At 37.5% G+C, this 17,607-nt stretch overlaps 6 protein-coding genes across 6 annotated transcripts; 3 read left to right on the top strand and 3 right to left on the bottom strand.

Annotated features, from left to right (window-relative positions):
* Positions 1 to 11: 11 nt before the first annotated feature.
* Positions 12 to 1,506, top strand: LOC105211309 (pre-mRNA-splicing factor RBM22). Its single transcript, XM_011182659.3, has one exon. The coding sequence runs from the start codon at positions 168 to 170 to the stop codon at positions 1,425 to 1,427; it is 1,260 nt and encodes a 419-aa protein (XP_011180961.1). The 5' UTR covers positions 12 to 167; the 3' UTR covers positions 1,428 to 1,506.
* Nkrf_0 (uncharacterized) lies at positions 1,498 to 3,268 on the bottom strand. Its single transcript, XM_011182657.3, has 5 exons — positions 2,818 to 3,268; positions 2,473 to 2,683; positions 2,276 to 2,402; positions 1,857 to 2,215; positions 1,498 to 1,801 (listed from the first exon to the last, which is right to left on the bottom strand). The coding sequence occupies exons 1-5, from the start codon at positions 3,152 to 3,154 to the stop codon at positions 1,585 to 1,587; spliced, it is 1,251 nt and encodes a 416-aa protein (XP_011180959.2). The 5' UTR covers positions 3,155 to 3,268; the 3' UTR covers positions 1,498 to 1,584.
* Positions 3,269 to 3,604: 336 nt separating this feature from the next.
* Positions 3,605 to 5,122, top strand: LOC105211307 (zinc finger protein 574). The gene is made up of 2 exons (XM_011182656.3): positions 3,605 to 3,940; positions 4,009 to 5,122. The coding sequence occupies exons 1-2, from the start codon at positions 3,872 to 3,874 to the stop codon at positions 5,005 to 5,007; spliced, it is 1,068 nt and encodes a 355-aa protein (XP_011180958.2). The 5' UTR covers positions 3,605 to 3,871; the 3' UTR covers positions 5,008 to 5,122.
* Positions 5,072 to 6,513, bottom strand: LOC105211306 (28S ribosomal protein S22, mitochondrial). The gene has a single exon (XM_011182655.2). The coding sequence runs from the start codon at positions 6,392 to 6,394 to the stop codon at positions 5,213 to 5,215; it is 1,182 nt and encodes a 393-aa protein (XP_011180957.2). The 5' UTR covers positions 6,395 to 6,513; the 3' UTR covers positions 5,072 to 5,212.
* A 410-nt stretch (positions 6,514 to 6,923) lies between these two features.
* Positions 6,924 to 9,396, top strand: LOC105211304 (uncharacterized). The gene is made up of 5 exons (XM_011182654.3): positions 6,924 to 7,281; positions 7,344 to 7,614; positions 7,672 to 7,794; positions 7,853 to 8,014; positions 8,072 to 9,396. The coding sequence occupies exons 1-5, from the start codon at positions 7,007 to 7,009 to the stop codon at positions 9,092 to 9,094; spliced, it is 1,854 nt and encodes a 617-aa protein (XP_011180956.1). The 5' UTR covers positions 6,924 to 7,006; the 3' UTR covers positions 9,095 to 9,396.
* LOC105211321 (nucleosome assembly protein 1-like 1) lies at positions 9,239 to 11,259 on the bottom strand. The gene is made up of 6 exons (XM_011182673.3): positions 11,003 to 11,259; positions 10,294 to 10,460; positions 10,089 to 10,212; positions 9,789 to 10,020; positions 9,647 to 9,726; positions 9,239 to 9,588 (listed from the first exon to the last, which is right to left on the bottom strand). Exons 1-6 carry the CDS (start codon positions 11,087 to 11,089, stop codon positions 9,394 to 9,396), a joined length of 885 nt encoding a protein of 294 aa, XP_011180975.2. The 5' UTR covers positions 11,090 to 11,259; the 3' UTR covers positions 9,239 to 9,393.
* Positions 11,260 to 17,607: the final 6,348 nt, after the last annotated feature.

Raw genomic sequence — 17,607 nt, 5'->3', positions numbered from 1 at the left:
TGACATTTTACTTCACACCGTGGTTCACAAATTTTGTCAGTTGCTTTCGCTTGGGCATCGTGTTGATAAAATTTTCGCCATTGTAAAAATAACTTGATTTTTCTCAGTAAAATATACTTTATTTGCTCTTAGTTCCGTGATTATACTACAAAAAATACACATCCAAAATGTCTATGTCAAAAACAACAAATACATACAACAGGCAAAATTGGGAAGATGCCGAGTTTCCAATCCTGTGTCAGACTTGCCTTGGCGACAATCCCTATGTGCGAATGATCAAGGAACGCTTCGGTAAGGAATGCAAGATTTGTACACGCCCTTTTACCATATTTCGCTGGTGTCCCGGAGCACGTATGCGTTTCAAGAAAACCGAAATTTGCCAGACATGCGCTCGTCTGAAAAATGTATGTCAGACATGTCTACTGGACTTGGAGTACGGTTTGCCGATACAAGTGCGTGATGCTGCACTTAAAGTAGCAGATACCATTCCGCAGAGTGATGTGAATAAGGAATACTATATACAGAATATAGATCGCGATTTAGCAGACGGTGACGGTACTGAGGCCGCGGGTGCAGTTGGCCGTTCATTGGCCGCTAACGAGATGTTGGCAAAACTTGCACGTACCGCGCCTTATTATAAGCGGAATAGGCCACATATTTGCTCATTCTGGGTTAAAGGTGAGTGCAAACGTGGTGAAGAGTGTCCGTATCGTCACGACAAACCAAACGAACCCGATGATCCACTTTGCGAGCAGAATATAAAAGATCGTTATTATGGACGCAACGATCCGGTTGCTGAAAAAATTATGAAACGTGCAGCCACATTGCCCACACTGGAACCACCAGAAGATCGCAATATCACAACTTTATATGTTGGTAATTTACCTGAAGAAATAACGGAACCAGAACTGCGTGACCAGTTTTATCAGTACGGCGAGATACGTTCTATTGCTCTAGTGCCACGCCAGCAATGTGCGTTTGTTCAGTATACAAAGCGTGGCGCAGCCGAGTTGGCAGCAGAACGTACTTTTAACAAACTTGTGTTGCACGGACGTAAAGCGACTATCAAGTGGGCGCATTCCCAGGCGAAACAGAGTGGTTTGGCGAAAACCGATAGACGTTTTGAAGTGCCCGCTGTGGCCCCAACACCGGTGGCTAATCCAAATGATTTCTTCAACCTTCAACAAGAACAGGTTACCGTGCTGCCGCCCGGTATGAAGCTACATCAAATACCACCGAGTCTTATACCTGCCTCTTCGTATCAAATGTACTCACAGGCTTATGCAGCGCCCTACTCCAATATTCCAATACCATCTACCTCTGCGGCGGCTTTGGACGCGATTCCACCACCACCAACCGGTGGCGCACCAGGACAAGTACACTATCCTAGTCAGGATCCTAGTCGTTTAGGTGCTGTGAAAAAGTGACAGTAATAACTCTAATGCAATTGGCTTTGTATGCATATTCGTTTAGAACATTTTGAATAAAAAATAATAATTTCAATAATTCGGTATGTTTTATTATAAAAAAACTATTTTATGTATAAATTTATTCTTAGTTGGGAGGTTACAGCGCAACAAACTACTACATATCCAAATCTATTTTTTCAACGTGTTCTGGGTAGAATCGAGCTTTTGACTCCGGCACTTGCACAAAATACTTATCAATATAGCTGGGGTTCTTTTTTAGTAAAATCTCATTTAGTATAAGCTCATTGGTAATTGTCTTTTTCGATATAACCAGACGACGTTCTTCATCTTTGCCATGGCTAGTTGACTTTAAATTGAATTTTCCAGCGATTCTGAAATAAGAGAAAGCATAAAACATTGTTTTAAGAGAGTAATCTAATAACTTACTCGTGTAGCATTGCACGTTCTTCCTTAGTAAAAGTGGGTTCAAATTGCAGCTCGCGTATGTCTTCGGACTCCAGATAATTTTTCAATATTTGTCTGAAATAATTACGATCTAGTTTACAGGACTCGTTTCCGAGTCCCGCGCGATTATTTTTTAACAGGTATCCTACGGGTTCTTCACGGCCTTGTGTTTTTGAGCCTAAACCACCACCAGTCCAACCCATTAGCTTCATCATTTTATAGCCTTTATTAGACGCATCCAATTTTTTATCATCCGCATTGTCAGCCTCCTGTTTGACTACACCACAAACGATCTCATTATTGGTTTTGTTTATTTTAATGGTATCACGTAGTGGATTCGGCTGTAATAAGTCACATTTTCAATAATAATTAAGCCACTATAATTTAAAGCAGTATATTACCTTTATTGAATAGCATTTATTTTGCAGTACTTCTAAGGCGTTGTTAAAAGCTTGTGCCTTTGCTGCTTTTATGTTGTCCTCGCAAGCTTCGCATACTAGCTTGCCATTTAAGAATACTTGTATTTTCCTATATAATTATTTCCCCAGTCAAATTAAAATTTCAAAATAAGTGAATCACATCTCACACAAATACATACTTTCTGTTTTTTGGGTCTTCAACTTCTTTTTCTTCATATTCCACGTTACAACGCATTGCAGATGTTCGCAAGCAACTCCGTCCACCGATTAGAAACAATACATATTTTCCAAATGGTAGACCTTCGTAGAGATTACTACTCTTATGCATTCCAGACTGTTTCTTATCCGCATTATTTCGATTAAGATTTTGTTGCTGTCCACCCAACCTAGCTGCAATTGTTCATGTATATTGGGTATACAAAAAAAAATAACATTTTATTGGTCTATATTCTAGACAAGGAGTACTCACATATAAATTCTTAAGACTAAACGTTATTTTGAGTTTGTAGTGTTTTATCGTCTACCTTTGACGCGTGCCTCAGCTGCTTCTGAAGCTGCTACAAAAGTACGTTTAAGTCGCGTTTCTCTACTTTTCCTGTAGTCTTTTACAACTTCTTTCGACAGCTCGGCGACTAGTCGCATGGTCTCTGCTGGATATCGGCAACCCATGAACTCCATATTCGTAAACACTGCCGCAAGGCAGACAAGTCGATCTTCTGGGAATTTGTCCTTATGCAGCTCCATGAAGTGGCGTCTCATTTGCCAGTGCTCCTCACTTTCATGATCCGCGCGGTAGTAGTCAATATCCCAGTCCGTGGGGAATTCTTCATTTTTTTTATTTTTCTTCGATGAACTAGCCATAAAATAACAATTTAAATTTACAGTTTTTTATGTTTTGATCGGTAAAATAAAAACGCGGCGCGATGGAAATTGATGTAAAGAGAATATGGCAAAAGGCACATGAAGCATGTCGGCTGCGTTCACTGTACCCTCGTTAAGGCATTATTATTGCCTTAAGAGAATTCATTGAACGCGTCACGAAACGTAGCACTGAATCACGCAACGCGCTTAGGCGAAAGCGTAAGAGTTCCAACGTAAATTATCGGTTAATTACCATAGGAAGCTACCAGATGAATCTGTTAAAGGCTCTAAAAAATTTCTTAGACCAATTTAATATGACAAACAACAAAACAATCGAGATACTACAATACCGAATTTTCTGGATCTCGAAAAATACTTTCCAGTTGATTTTATTTTCAAAAAGTAATAGCATTGATGGGAAACGCGGCAACCCTGCGGCAACCGGATTGCGAGCCGCAGAGGAAATATGTAAACATATTTGACAGAACAATTTAACTACAGAAATCAGTCAAGTTATAAAAAAGTAGTTTTTATCTATAAATTTAGTTATAAAATAAAACAAATGTTTTATAAAACGTTCAGAATTAAAAATGCTTTTCCAATAAAGTATTAAACGTGTTATATTGATTAGGGTGTGCTTGTAAGAGTTTGTAAAATCCACTATTTGCTTGGTGTTCGCGAATTCTATCTATATCACTACATTTGAATTATTTTAAAATGGATACTGCTGTTCTTGTAAATATTGATAACTTCGTGCAACCACAAAAGCCATTAGTCGCTCATCAGGTGTGCTTGATTGAAATAATATTTATTTATTATTCGAAACATTTAATAGTTAAAACAAATCATTATAGATGTATGTGACCGAGATTCCAGACATGATTGCCGTAGAGACCAGATTCATAACACGTCAAATGGCTGAAGAGGAGGAAATGTTGCTAACACAAACGCTGATACTCTCTGAAAACTCTGACACGGAATATAATCCAAACGAGGCTTTCAATATTTCTTATAAAACCAAAGAAGCGAGTGTTATGGCAATTGTCGATGTTGCACATAAGTGTGTTGAGACTAATAGTCGTAACCCACTGCGAGATCGAGAACAACAGACCGTTCGGGCGTTTAATCAACAAGATATAGGCATCCAATGTGATTTGGAGAATGACATAAACAGTGATATAATGCTAATGGAAATAAACCCACTGGAGGAATGCGATACCAATGAATATCACTTATTTTTAGATTTTGTGGAAAAAAATACCTATCTATATAGTAACAACAAAAAAGAGTGCATAGTGTGTGGTGAAATTTGTGCTAATTCAAAACAAACACTAACACATATGGCGACACATTGGGGCCCACCGGCACTTTGTGAACTTTGTGGCCAACAGTTTGAAAACGCAAACATTTTAATAACGCATCGATGTGACAACAAGGAAACTAAGAAAAAGATGAAGAGTAGTTGTCTACAATGCCCGTTATATTCTTGTGGATTAATTGTAAGATCGAAAATTGATTTATTTCATCATATTAATGAGCACTTAGATATGCCTACTTACCGTTGTTTGTGTTGTAAACTGAAGTTTAAAAGCAGGAAAGCGCTACGACAGCACTCCCTAGTACAAAAGACATGCCTGCCAAAGTTCTGGCGTTTACCATTGTTACAATATTTAAACAAATCTAAAAAAAGTAAACTTCTCCGAAGACGTAATCAACAACCATTACGACTGTATTTTAGTGAAAAGTTACGCTGTCAAATTTGCTTACTTAAATGTTTAAACGTGTCTTTATTTGCAAAGCACCGTAAAAGATGTATAAAAAGGTTTATAGAAAGACTAGAAAAGGTGAAATAGACAGTGGTGACTTAGGGGGAATGAAGCTAGTCATCATCCGGCTATGATATTTAAATTAAATTAATTTATAGATAATTGTAGGTATTTATTCAATAAAATTAAGTAACTTTAACAAGTATTTCCATTTTTATTAATTTCTCATACGATTTTAATGGATCATTACAAATGTACAATCTATAGAGTCCAAATAATAAATACTTTACATCTAGGATATGCCATGCACTTTGTTTAAACCTTCAAAGAGTTGGCGTTTTTCGGCGTTGATTTCCTTAATCGTTTGTGTTGCCAATTCCAACTGCACTTTCTTAAGCGCATGTTTACTAATGTAATCTTCGATGAAGGGTAAGCACAAATCATCGACTTCAAAATCAACTTGTGTTTTGCCAATAGTCGATTGTATATCCTCTTTAACATCTTTGGAAGTACGTTTCAACTCCTTCTCAAGTTCCTTCAATGCCAAGTCTTCTTGAGGCTTAATTTCATCAACTCGTTTCAAAACATCTTTGTAATTCGATTCCATATTGTGCAATTTATATAAGAGTGCAATGAGTTCGGTTGCATTTTGCAGATAATCCCGTCGCACCATATCGTAAAGCAAATCGTCAATGCAACGGTGCCAAGCAAAGAAAAATGTCATTGGACCAAAATGCCTTGTAGAACGTAACGCATCAAATTGTTTGGTTTCGTTAATGTGCTGATACACGCGACTGCTGATGTAATGGAATTCGGGTTCAAAGGGGTCAAATTGCACTACCATACGATTCAATATGAATAAATATTTTTGTTCATCCAAACAACGCTGTAAATGCTCATCTTCAAACATACGTGGTATACGTATACTACGTCCATTAAGTGGAAAATATAATTGATGCATGCGTTTAGTTATCTCCATTGGTGCATACTCTAGCGTACCGTCTGTTTGACGTACAACAACTTTGCGTTCTGACTGTCGCAAGCCATAGGTTATATCTGTTATAACATATTTTGTGTCTGAGAAACCGCTCAATGCGCTATCATTGGATATGATACGCCTTTCATCTTTTTTCATTTGCACCACAGGCGGCATTTGCAAGCGCTTTTTAGCACGTTCAATACTCTTACGAAACTCCTCTTCAAGCATTTCAACAGTCATTAGTTTGTAGTCCACAGAGTTGTCCGCCACAGTTGTTTTCTGGAAAATTTTATCGAGCTGTAGTTGTGTCATAGATTTCAGTAGCTTTTGTGTTTCAGGATCGGTGAATTGTGGCTGTGGATCTCGTTCATAGAGTAGAGTAGTAGAGGATATGCCCGTATTGGTGGCTGAAGAGGCAGCGCGTTGGAAAACACGGAAACTTGTACGTAGGTTAGCATGATTGGATATTTGACGCAGGAACATTATTGTCGACATTTTATTTTAGAACTGTAATTAACTATTTTAATGAAAATATGAAGAAACCAATTCAACTAGATTAGAAACAAACAGCTGTTTCACTCCTTGCATGCGACTGATTATACTTTAGAGATGGAAAAGTTATATCGTTTTATAAAGACAATCCAATAAAAAAGTCGATATGTCTAATTTCTTTAGAAGAAAATTGCATGTAGATTTATTAATACTGCTAGTTATTATTATGAAAAATTAAATAAATATACATGCTTGTAGATATTTAACTTTTATGTAAAAAAATAATCATAAAAATTTTTGATTATAAAATTATATATAATAAAATGATAATCAAAATCTTTACGATTTTTTAGGGTAGTTAGAGTTTGCTTTAATAATACAAATTTTGCTTCATAATTAAATAAATTATTGCAAATATTTCGTCGAAAAAATTATGATTCATATCTGGTCTTTGCTTTTTGGGTTTATCATATTTGAAACCGTCGTGTGCGACCACCTTAAATGGTATTTACATTTTCTTATCGACTATGCTATGTGTACATCTCTAATTGTTTTTAAATGGTGAATTAATTTGTTTGTGCATTGCAACAAATTTTGCAGAAAATAACGTAAAAAATGGATTCCGGACCTGATGAAGAGACACCACAAATACACAATGATCTCAATGAGCCAAGAATACGACGAAAGCGTCGTCATACGGAAGACGTTGAACAAAAGAACACCGACACTGCTTCCATTGGGAATAATGGGGCCGTGGCGGACTATATACCCGCACCAAAGTTGCGCGGTGTTGATGAATCCAATAAAGTTTGCCTCACAGACTTTCCGGATGAGCTGCTTTACGAAATATTTAAGAATTTAGATTCTTGGTCGTATTACGTTCTTATGAAGTAAGTATGCCGGTGTCTTACTTACAACGTACATATGTACATATAACAGTTTCTATCTATAGCTGCTGTAATCGTTTCTATACATTATTAATGGATCGACGATTTTGGCAACACATTGATCTCAGTCAAAAGTTATTGCCGTTAGGCATACTTGAATATGTGATGGATCGCACACATCAAGGAACAACTAGTATAAAATTGCGTGGTCCATCTAGACAATATACAAGTGCGGAAATATTGAAGTTTAACAAATCGTTGGCGGACACCTTCGCTTTGCGTAGCACACAATTAAGTGTTTTGGAATTGCGCGGTGTTACAGTAGATCTTAGAAATGTAAGTAACTTGTATTTGTTATTGTACTTTTATATTGCACACTTGTTTTATTTGTAGGTACGCATTGTGCACTTTCCGAAAAGTTTAAAACGTTTAGTTTTTAGAGATTGCAATATCTGTAAGCCACCAGAAGAACAAACAATTTTTTCCGGTATTCACACACATTTAGTGAATTTGGAGGTTGGTACATAAACTAGATTACAACGAATTATTGTTTTTATATCACTTTACATTAAAGGAACTTGGTATTGAGTTCTGCAGTTGGTTTGAACCTTATTATGTCATGATGATATCCAAAATACCTTCACTGCGTTGGCTGAGTCTTAAAGGTTGTCCGCGCCTAGGCGATTTTATACCATATGGTAGCATGGCGGCGCGCTTTGGTTTTAAAAAATTAGAAGTAGGTATATATACTTGCATACTATAAATATTAACAAAATATTGAACTATCTTTTAGTATTTGGATTTGCGTTTTACACCGATAACCGATTCAGATGTTCAATGTTTCAATGTGGTATTAACGCTAAAAGAGTTACTACTTGAGTGCCCTTTGAATATGCGTGCCAACGATTCAAATGCTAGCTTAACAAGCAAAGCTAAAAATAAGGAAACCGTTAGTAAAGACAGTCAACCGTCCACATCAAAGGCATCGGCGGCACGCGAAGATAGTAACTCGCCTACTAATAGCATAACGCTGGAGGCGAATTTAAATACAACCGGTGAAAGTGAACGTGAGGATACAGCCGGTGAACAACCGTCTAGTTCTAGCCCCCAACCATCAACATCCTCTTCGTCTTCTACATCATCGTCATCGTCGCCTTCATCTGCAATGAATTCACCCTTCGCATCACCTTCCCGCCTAGCATTGGATAATCCAACGGACAACAACGCACCCGAACCGGCCGGCAATGTACCGTCACGCAGCCGATTTTTACCACGCCCAGATCAGGTTATATTCTTGGATTTTGTAAATCGCCGTCCCAGTATACGGCATGTACGTCCACCGCCAAACGTAGATAATCACTTCGATCAAATGATACAACATCCACTGTTTTGGAATATAATCAATCCAATGGGTGGCCTTGAAACCAATCGTACGAGCTCTTCGTCAGTGCCCCATTTCAGCCATCATCCATGCTGTCGCCAATATCCCATTTCGGATCGTGGTATTTGCTGCTTTGGTCGGCCGCAAAATCCAGTTGAGCCGGGTGTAATTTGGATACGCATCGGCAATCGGCCGAGTGAGAATAGTTTTGTTCGACTTAGTGTACGAAACTATAAAAAAGTCACCGACATTTCACTGCATCATCTCGTACAATGCTCACCGGAGCTCATCTATCTGGATCTCAGCGGTACCAGTGTGACGCGTGAGGGCGTAAAACGCTTTAAAGCCGGTAAACCTGAATGTCAAATCATAGCCGATCATCTGATTGAGACGAACGAACCGGACATACCGAACAACAATCCGACACTAGATTAATTCTAAAGTACGTTTCTAAACACACACGGTGCTCTGTAATAATTATGCGAAACGAATATGCACAGACAAGAATTTATATATAAATACATACATAAGTATATGTATCTCCCTCTCTCTCTCTCATAATTTAAAAGTACGCAGACATAACTTGTTGACATAAATTTTATTCAGAAATATTATTTTAAAAGTATAGTATATACATACATATAATATGCATATGCAGCAGAGAGATGTAGTTTTGACAGTGTTTAAAATGATAAGTGATAATGATAATTGAATAAATATAGGAAATAATAAGCTTAGTCCTCATTCGCCTCATTATTGGACGAGTCGTCTTCCTCATCGTCATCGTCGTCGTCCTCATCGTCCGTATCATCGGATTCGGAGTCCGAACTTTGACAATCGGCAATTTCGCCAGTGAAAAACATTACCGCCTTCGGTATGACGCGTTCCTTCAGATAGAAACCGAGCTCAAAATCATTTTGCAAAATAGCCTAGACCAAGCAAGCGAGTTGAGTTAGATAATTTCTAATAAATATGTGTATTACTTGCATTTATATCGCTATAGTTTGGATCCTCCGTGTCTTCGGGCAGTGTCGGCGGACTGAAGAAGTCGAAAAACGAGGTGTATGCTGCAAATTTATTGTTTCACATCTTTATTTACGAAGAAACCAAATTATTTTTTTACACTAACCTTTTTTATCCTTCTCGCTATTGCTTTGTTTCCAATCGATTTTACAACCTTCACATTTGTAAATTTCAGCGCCATCATACGAAAGCGGATCATCCACATCGGGTAAACAGTTCAAAAAGTATGTTTTCGTTAAAATACTATTCGAAAAGAACTCATTCGGTTCGAAATGAAATTCGATAATGAACATAACGATCGGATCGTTACGCAGTGTTGAACGTATATCGGTGAGATGCTGCAGTTGAAAACAAGCAAGCTATTAGTAATACATACATGCAACAATCAACATGTTAGCCCACATACCGTTAGTATTTTTTCATCTTTTTTGCTTATAAATTCCGTGTATGACGCCTTGAGTACACGCAACCAAAAATTTGACAAATTGCTCTCAGTGCTCGAATCGCCATGTGTCTTCTTGCGATAGTCACTGCAAGTGGGGGCAAGCAATCAAGTTAACGGTAAATGCCAGGTAGCTTTCTTACATAATTGGTTTTTAAGTGAAACTTACTCGAGCAACTTGGCGCGCTTTTCGAAAATGGAATTATGCTTAATCTCAAATGATTTCTCCATATTATAGATCTCTTTTTGCAAATCCACATCGAGCTTAATGGTTTCCAAGTAAAGCTTTTTAAGCTCAGTTACTGTCTTGGACTCGTCCTCATTAAACTTTTTGTCCTAAAAATGCAAGAAATGTTGATTAATAGCGTAAAGCAAGTTTCACTCAAAAATACCGTTGTTATTAACTCATTTCCTCGAATATTTTAGATGAAAAGTATTAAAAAGCTTTTCTTATGATTTGTTTTTTCAGGTTTAAATAATAAGAATTTTACAAAGATTGGTCATGCGCAAAATTATTGCAAAAATTTATAAAAATACAACAAAAACAACAATCAAAAAACATAAAATACAACAACAATCAAAAAACATAAAAAAACAACAACAATCAAAAACACATAAAAAACAACAACAATCAAATAACATAAAATACAACAACAATCAAAATAGCAAAGCAGCTTGCCGCCGAAACCGAAAATTAGTCAATACTTGAATGATTAAGGTAAGTGGCTTTTGCTCTACTAATAAAGAATACCAGTACAGCATAGTCCGAAGTAGCATTCCCTCACACAACAACAAATACAATTATACATACATACCAAGATACAAATAATTGAGAACTCACTTCCCTGCTTGCCAACCCAATTTGTCCAATTACTCACCGCTGTTTTCTTGGCGCTTGCTACCGAATTCTGCTTGGACACCGGTATCTTCGGCAAGCTGCGCATCTTCATTGATTCCATATTCATGTTGTACAGTTATATTGGTGCGGCGCTGTGTGAAAATTGTCGGAAATTATTGCGGAATTGAAATGTTTTTGATTAAAAGGAAAATAACATAAATTTTTTGTTTTCCAAAATTTAGACACTAAAAGACAGGCCGCAGTTATTTTTGACGATTCGGCTCGTTCGTTTTTATTTCTACGAGCACAAGTAGAATATTAATGTACGCATGTGTTTTTTGGTTTCGAAGTGTTTGCCAGTCCGCACTTCGCATGCTTTCCTCCGATATGCTAATAAAGATGTATTTTTGTCCTTCAATTTGATTGGGTATCTGTTGTTGTTCTGCCTGGCTGTAATTAACATCGTTCAGCGAGAGTTGGTCGCAATTTTGTATTGGCACATTGAACCTGAAGGCTATTGTAAAATGTGTGCGAGAAAAATGTCGTAAAACTGAATTATTTGCCTGCAATTATGATACGGAGGCAATACCACAAGTAAGTGGTTGCCTGATAGGGCAATAATCAATTTTAAGGTTAGAAAATTTCTCGTTCATTGCGTTTTCTTTACTAAGTACTCTAAAATACATCCATACCGTTATGCCGCGCTTGATTCTGTAGTGGAATAAGCGAACAAGCGATTAAGATGTGCAGGAATCTCAGATAAGTGTTATTTTTTCGTAGTTCGGTGCAAATTTTGGTTCGTGAATAAAGCTTCCGATGTTCCGGGTTTCCATAACAGTCCACGAATCCTCGCCGATCGGTCTTAAGGCAGTAGTCTGCTTTACAGGCTTCAAAAAATCGATTTTTTTGTTTTGTTTTAAATCTCTTCCAAAAATATCCAAGAATATGTCTTCAAAACTCCAGAGGCCGACATAGTGGCCGAGCGTCGAGTAGGTGCGTATGCTCAGGCAGAAACTTTAAAGCGCGTTTTCTCGAGTTTTCATTTTCAGAAGTATTAGAAAACGGTGCCGGCGATAGGAAAAAGAATATATGTCCGATCGAAAAAAAACCAAAGTGATCTAGCTTCAGTATTAAATTATCTTCTATTTGAACTAGACAAAAGTAGTTGAAGTTGGACAAAAGTATTATTTAAACTACTTGTTTTGCAACTTAAAGTCAATTTTTTTTCTTAAAAAAGTGAATTTTTTTTTCAAACTTCGAAGAAATTTGGAATTTTATAACTTCTTCGGTATTTTTTTAGTTCATAAAGAAAAGAAACTTATAAAACTTAAAAAAAAATTGGTTCGACTGTTTCAGATGCATCGCACGACCTCCATCACCGGCACCGATTTACAAGTGCAGACTCCAGGCGCTCCAGAAAAATACTTAAAACTTTGAAAAAATTTCAATATTTTTATATAATAAATATTGTTTTTTAAGCCTTAAATATAGTACACTATCGTCTTAAAATTCCGTTTACCGCAATCATTTCCTTCCCTTTCAAAAAAAAAAAAATTGCTAAAAAACGCTTTTTTCGGCTTCTAAAGCAGACTACTGCCTTATACGGGTTTTGAGCTCGAAAGCCCAATTTACGATCTCAGTATTCCATGGGTCCAAATATATGGTTACAGCGTGAGATCGTCATAAGAAAAAAATGTCTATCTCTGTCTTACAAGTACTATCCTTAATTAGTCCCTGGCAGTAATCCAGAAAATATCGCGAAAATTCGTCAAATTGAGTTGGATGACCTTAAAATGTAATGGAGTGAGTTAATTAACATCCTTGGTATCTAAAACCATCCCTTGTAAATGGACATACCATTCATATCTCGACTTTCTAGTGCTAATTTCGATTTTGACTCAACTTGATATACCACGCCTCATTTGAAGGTCTCGATACTTCAAAATTTCGAAGTGGTAAGGAAATGTTAGCGACAACATCTATACTCAAAGTGGAGATCATGTCGAATGTTCTTAAAAACGTTCGTTCCCTGTTAGTCCGAAGACTTCTCTGCCATGTAGTATATTTTATAGGTCCTAAGAAGCGCTGTTTTGAGGCGGCTGGCCGAGTGTTTTTTATGAGTGGTTTGAAGTAGGACTGCAAAAATGGGCTGGTATCATACAAATATCTACAGATATTTTTCGACTTTTCTGATATAAGACGAGGCTTTCAACAGAGATAAGAATTTAGAACAGATCAAACCTCTCTCTCACAATAATTTTTATAAAACATGCTCGATTTTCTCCGGGAATTACGAGAACTAAGCGACATTGTTAAAATATCTGGTTCCAATACAGTTGTCCAGTCCATGGAACTCATAAAGTTCATAACTATATGTGTGAGAGATTTTCAGAAAGTTTCTTTATTTCTAATGTCTAGGAAAACTTCGAAAGCGCCTGATTCGAAACTTGAAAGGGTAGCAAATATTCCAAATACTGTTGTGCGGCTTTGACATAAATACAGCGAAAAAACTAATTATGCCTCGCAGTGTAATTAATCCCCAGCGGGCGATTCGTGACGGCCTACTGTTGTCGCACTTCATGCGGAACGCACGAATTGTAGCTGTAATTGTAACTGTAACTGGTTGGCGGTGTCAATGAAGCAGCGCATCGGCAATTATGGCACAAACGCGCTGTCCTGTGTCCAATTGACAAACGCTTATTGCTTACTAATTGAAGTCATCGAATGCGGGCGAATTGTAGCGAGCTCACTGCTAGCCATACCATTCATCAGATACTGAGGCAGAACAAATAAAGCGACTGCCCTAGCGCTATAAGACTCCCCAAGCACCAGGCGCTCCGCTGGCGTTACAGCCAGCTGGCCATTTGGCGCGTTCAGCGCGCTGCTCAGGCGGGCTCCACAGGTTTGGCGTTCGCACGACGTCCAATCACTTGGGTGGGCGCCAGCGCAGCGGACATGCTCGGCTGCACTCGGCAATATGGCACGTTGCATGCCACTGGTGGTGGTGAAAGTCAACAATGAGTCACGAAAGCGGCACGGAGCCGCATTCAACGAAATTACAAAACACTTGGCCAAAGTGCAAGTCGCAATGAAAATGTGTCGCGAAATGGACATGGAAAGACAAACTGAAACGTAAAGTTGTGTGGGAGTAGCCTGCGAAATGAAATGAAATGAAATTATGAGTGGGAATACATACGTGTTTACCGATGTACATATGTTTGTGTGGGACAAAAAATGGCGCAAATGTAAACAAATTCAGCGAAGCGCAAAAAAAGTCGCCGGACCGTTGAGCAGCAGGTCCCTCTGTGTATGTTTGTACGTAGACTAGCAGTAAATATGTTGTGCGTCGTCTGCGTGTGTCGCAATGTTTGTTGTTGCCGTTACATTTGCAGTTATTAATTTTTGTTTTTGCGACATACGCTAAACACCTTTGGGAAATTAACTTAAAAAAAACATAGTTTCATTTATTTCAACGACGCCTTTTTCGCAATCACATTCTGCTAAAGACCTGGCAGGCTCATGTGTGTCTAAGTAACGGCACTTTTTTGACCTGTGTATATATGTATGTATTCACAAGCGTCTGCGGCCTGTCAGCGTGTTGTATTTTTCTTATTTGCTAACCTTAGAATTATTTTCTTTTGAAAAACAGAAAATTGATTACATTTCATACTTGAGGAGCTTTTGCCTTGTGTACCTTTTATCAAAGATCTTGACTTTAATGTTTTAATTTCATATTTATTTATTTTCTTCAACCCTTGAAAAATTATCTATAATCATATTTTCTTTAGTTAGTTCGACTCACATCATTCCTATGCAATTTTTAACGTATGCCTTGTTCGTTATGGATACTGCCAAATACAGAGCTCCTCATATGACCATCAGTTCTATGAAGAAAGCGGTATAGGACTAAAATTTATGTAACTTGTATTCTGTATTATGATTGTTTTGAAGGATTAGAAGATAATTGTTCATCTATAGGGAGGTTCAAGCAACTAGGTCGGTCCATAAGGAGCAGGGTGTTAGAAGAGAGAGTTTCAATGGACATGAAAAGAGATCTTAAGTATCATGCGAGGACTCATTGGATGAAGTACATATGCTTAGCATGTCGGGGTCTTGTATGAAAAAGTAGAGGGTTCTACGATTCATGGCGGTTCTCCAAGAAAGCCTGGGAGGGAATCGATAAAAGTGTTAATGGCACTTAATGTCAGACTAATACTGGTCTTTTTTGATCGATTTCATATTACCTGACTGCCTTTTGACTGGTCCTTTCTTCATATAAAACTGATTGTAACCTTGAGTAGAATTGGGAAGGTTCGTATTGTATGTGGACCGAGTCGGATCTTTGGGCGTCTACGACTTTGAAAACGCTTTATTCGAAAACACCGATGGGATGAATGATAATGGTTAAAAAACGGGCGTGGCTCGTTCCTCTTATAACGTTATGTCATGATCTAGTGAAGCTAGCTTAGCCAATTTCCAAAGGAACGTTGTATTTCAATAGGTATGTAGTTCGAAAATGGACTAAACCCGTTAAATAAATTAAATAAACTCAGATAAGGGTGCTGTTTTCAAGTGTGTTTAATCGATACAAAATAAGTTTTCGATTTAACGATAAGAATCAACCATGAATTGATAAATTTTGGCCGAACTTGAGACATAATACTTTCTCGATGTCCGGTTAGTATATTTACGAAGTGGGGTTCGGGTTCCAAAGACTCCCAGTTTCCAAAAAATGTAATTTTGAAAGAAAAATGGAGACATTTGTGAGAAATCGCTTTATGGCTCCTCCTAGCACTTATATGTTTGTGGTTCATGGAACTCAGCTCTTCCTTCCTTGAATTCGGGTATAAATATGTATATATGTGCGTACTGAAATAGATGAATGCAATGATGCAAGACACTAAAATGATCGCCTGCAGCTCATGGTAGTTCAACGCCGAATTAAATGTCGCAGCTAAAGAAGTTGTTGTTGTACGTGTAATAAGTTTCCTGCTCAAGTTTTATTTAAAGCGACTGAGAGTGTGACTATGTGTGTGTGCGAGTGAACAATGGAGGCGACATGCGTGTGAGCGCTACCTAAAAGTATGCATTTGTGCTCATGCGTGTGTGTGAGTGCATGTGTGTAATTCCAGACAATATTACAACTTATTGCCACATCCGTTTCCGCAAACGATTTCATTGAAGCGGAAATAAAGATATCCAATAAACCGTGTTATTACCGCTATTTTGGTTTTACATGAATAGTTTCGCATTTAGGTGCGCTGGTTAGCGGGTATACATATACATATATATGTATGTATATAAGTAGGTGTGTGTGTGACTGTGTGCTGTCAATTATGAATACGCTGCATTTGCACTGTTGTTGGTGTTGCAGTAGTAGTAATATAATTTCATTGAATTTTTTTGTATGAATGATCTTCCAGCTTAACTTTTTTTGAGCTTAATGCGTATTACTTCTAGCAATGTGGTAGATTTCTAACTGGCTTGGTTGGATTTTATTTCATAAAAGTGTTTGTATTTAGAAAAGCTTTAATTGCGCTGGTTTAATATTTATATGAACTTAAAGCTTATAATAATTTTGAAGAAACTATAAAAATCGATAAAAATACATTTTATAAAAAAGTGTCAGGTCTAGTTAAATAAAGTCTATTATTATACTCTCGCAACAAAAGTTGCTACGAGAGTATTATAGTTTTGTTCACATAACGGTTGTTTGTAACACCTAAAACTAAAAGAGTTAGATATAGAGTCATATATACCAAAGTGATCAGGATGACGAGTAGATTTGAAATCCGGATGTCTGTCCGTCCGTCCGTCTGTCCGTCTGTCCGTCTGTGCAAGCTGTAACTTGAGTAAAAATTAAGATATCTTGACGAAACTTGGCACAAATATTCCTTGGCACCATAAGAAGATCAAGTTCGAAAATGGGCAGAATCGGACCATTGCCACGCTCACAAAATGGCGAAAACCAAAAACACATAAAGTGTCATAACTAAGCCATAAATAAAGCTATGGAAAATTTGGAATAAAGGATCGCACTAGAAGGGGGCATATTTGGATGTAATTTTGTTGGGGAAGTGGGCGTGGCCCCGCCCACAAATCGGTTATTTGTATTTAACTCGCAAACTAATAAAGCTATATAAACCAAACTTTCTGCAGTCGGGTCTCTAACATACCCCACCACACACCATGAAAATAGTTGAAATCGGATAATAACCACGCCCACCTCTCATACAATGGTTAGGTTGAAAATTACTAAAAGTGGGTTAACTAACTAACGAAAAACGTCAGAAACACTAAATTTTGCAGAAGAAATAGCAGAAGGGAGCTGAACTTAGATTTTTTTACAAAACGGAAAATGGGCGTGGCATCGCCCACTTATGGGTCAAAAACCATATCTCAGGAACTACTCGACCGATTCGAATGAAATTCGGTATATAATATTTTCTTGACATCCTGATAATACGGACAAAAAATGGGCGAAATCGGTTCACAACCACTACTACTTTCCTTATAACTCAATTTTGAAATCCATCTTATTCCTTCACTTTATAATGTAAACATAAGGAATCAATGAAGATAACGGAATAAAACTTTACACAATTAGTGCATATCATCTCTGGCTTCACTTGTGAAAAAATTGTC

This window comes from Zeugodacus cucurbitae, chromosome 2 (genome assembly GCF_028554725.1).
Source record: "Zeugodacus cucurbitae isolate PBARC_wt_2022May chromosome 2, idZeuCucr1.2, whole genome shotgun sequence".
NCBI classification, from domain to species: domain Eukaryota; kingdom Metazoa; phylum Arthropoda; class Insecta; order Diptera; family Tephritidae; genus Zeugodacus; species Zeugodacus cucurbitae.
Note: the sequence above shows the minus strand (reverse complement) of the source record. Positions and strands in the feature narration are given on the sequence as shown.

Bases quoted from the DNA above. Each gene is read 5' to 3' on its own strand.
- LOC105211309 (XM_011182659.3), top strand. From the start codon at position 168: ATGTCTATGTCAAAAACAACAAATACATACAACAGGCAAAATTGGGAA.
- Nkrf_0 (XM_011182657.3), bottom strand. From the start codon at position 3,154: ATGGCTAGTTCATCGAAGAAAAATAAAAAAAATGAAGAATTCCCCACG. The intron at 2,684-2,817 runs GTAGACGATAAA...GAACAATTGCAG, and splicing joins AGCTGAGGCACGCGTCAAAG to CTAGGTTGGGTGGACAGCAA. The intron at 2,403-2,472 runs GTATGTATTTGT...ATAATTATATAG, and splicing joins GAAGACCCAAAAAACAGAAA to GAAAATACAAGTATTCTTAA.
- LOC105211307 (XM_011182656.3), top strand. From the start codon at position 3,872: ATGGATACTGCTGTTCTTGTAAATATTGATAACTTCGTGCAACCACAA. The intron at 3,941-4,008 runs GTGTGCTTGATT...AAATCATTATAG, and splicing joins AGCCATTAGTCGCTCATCAG to ATGTATGTGACCGAGATTCC.
- LOC105211306 (XM_011182655.2), bottom strand. From the start codon at position 6,394: ATGTCGACAATAATGTTCCTGCGTCAAATATCCAATCATGCTAACCTA.
- LOC105211304 (XM_011182654.3), top strand. From the start codon at position 7,007: ATGGATTCCGGACCTGATGAAGAGACACCACAAATACACAATGATCTC. The intron at 7,282-7,343 runs GTAAGTATGCCG...TTCTATCTATAG, and splicing joins TCGTATTACGTTCTTATGAA to CTGCTGTAATCGTTTCTATA. The intron at 7,615-7,671 runs GTAAGTAACTTG...TTTTATTTGTAG, and splicing joins TTACAGTAGATCTTAGAAAT to GTACGCATTGTGCACTTTCC.
- LOC105211321 (XM_011182673.3), bottom strand. From the start codon at position 11,089: ATGAATATGGAATCAATGAAGATGCGCAGCTTGCCGAAGATACCGGTG. The intron at 10,461-11,002 runs GTGAGTAATTGG...TTGCATTTTTAG, and splicing joins CAAGCGCCAAGAAAACAGCG to GACAAAAAGTTTAATGAGGA. The intron at 9,727-9,788 runs GTTAGTGTAAAA...ATAAATTTGCAG, and splicing joins TAGCGAGAAGGATAAAAAAG to CATACACCTCGTTTTTCGAC.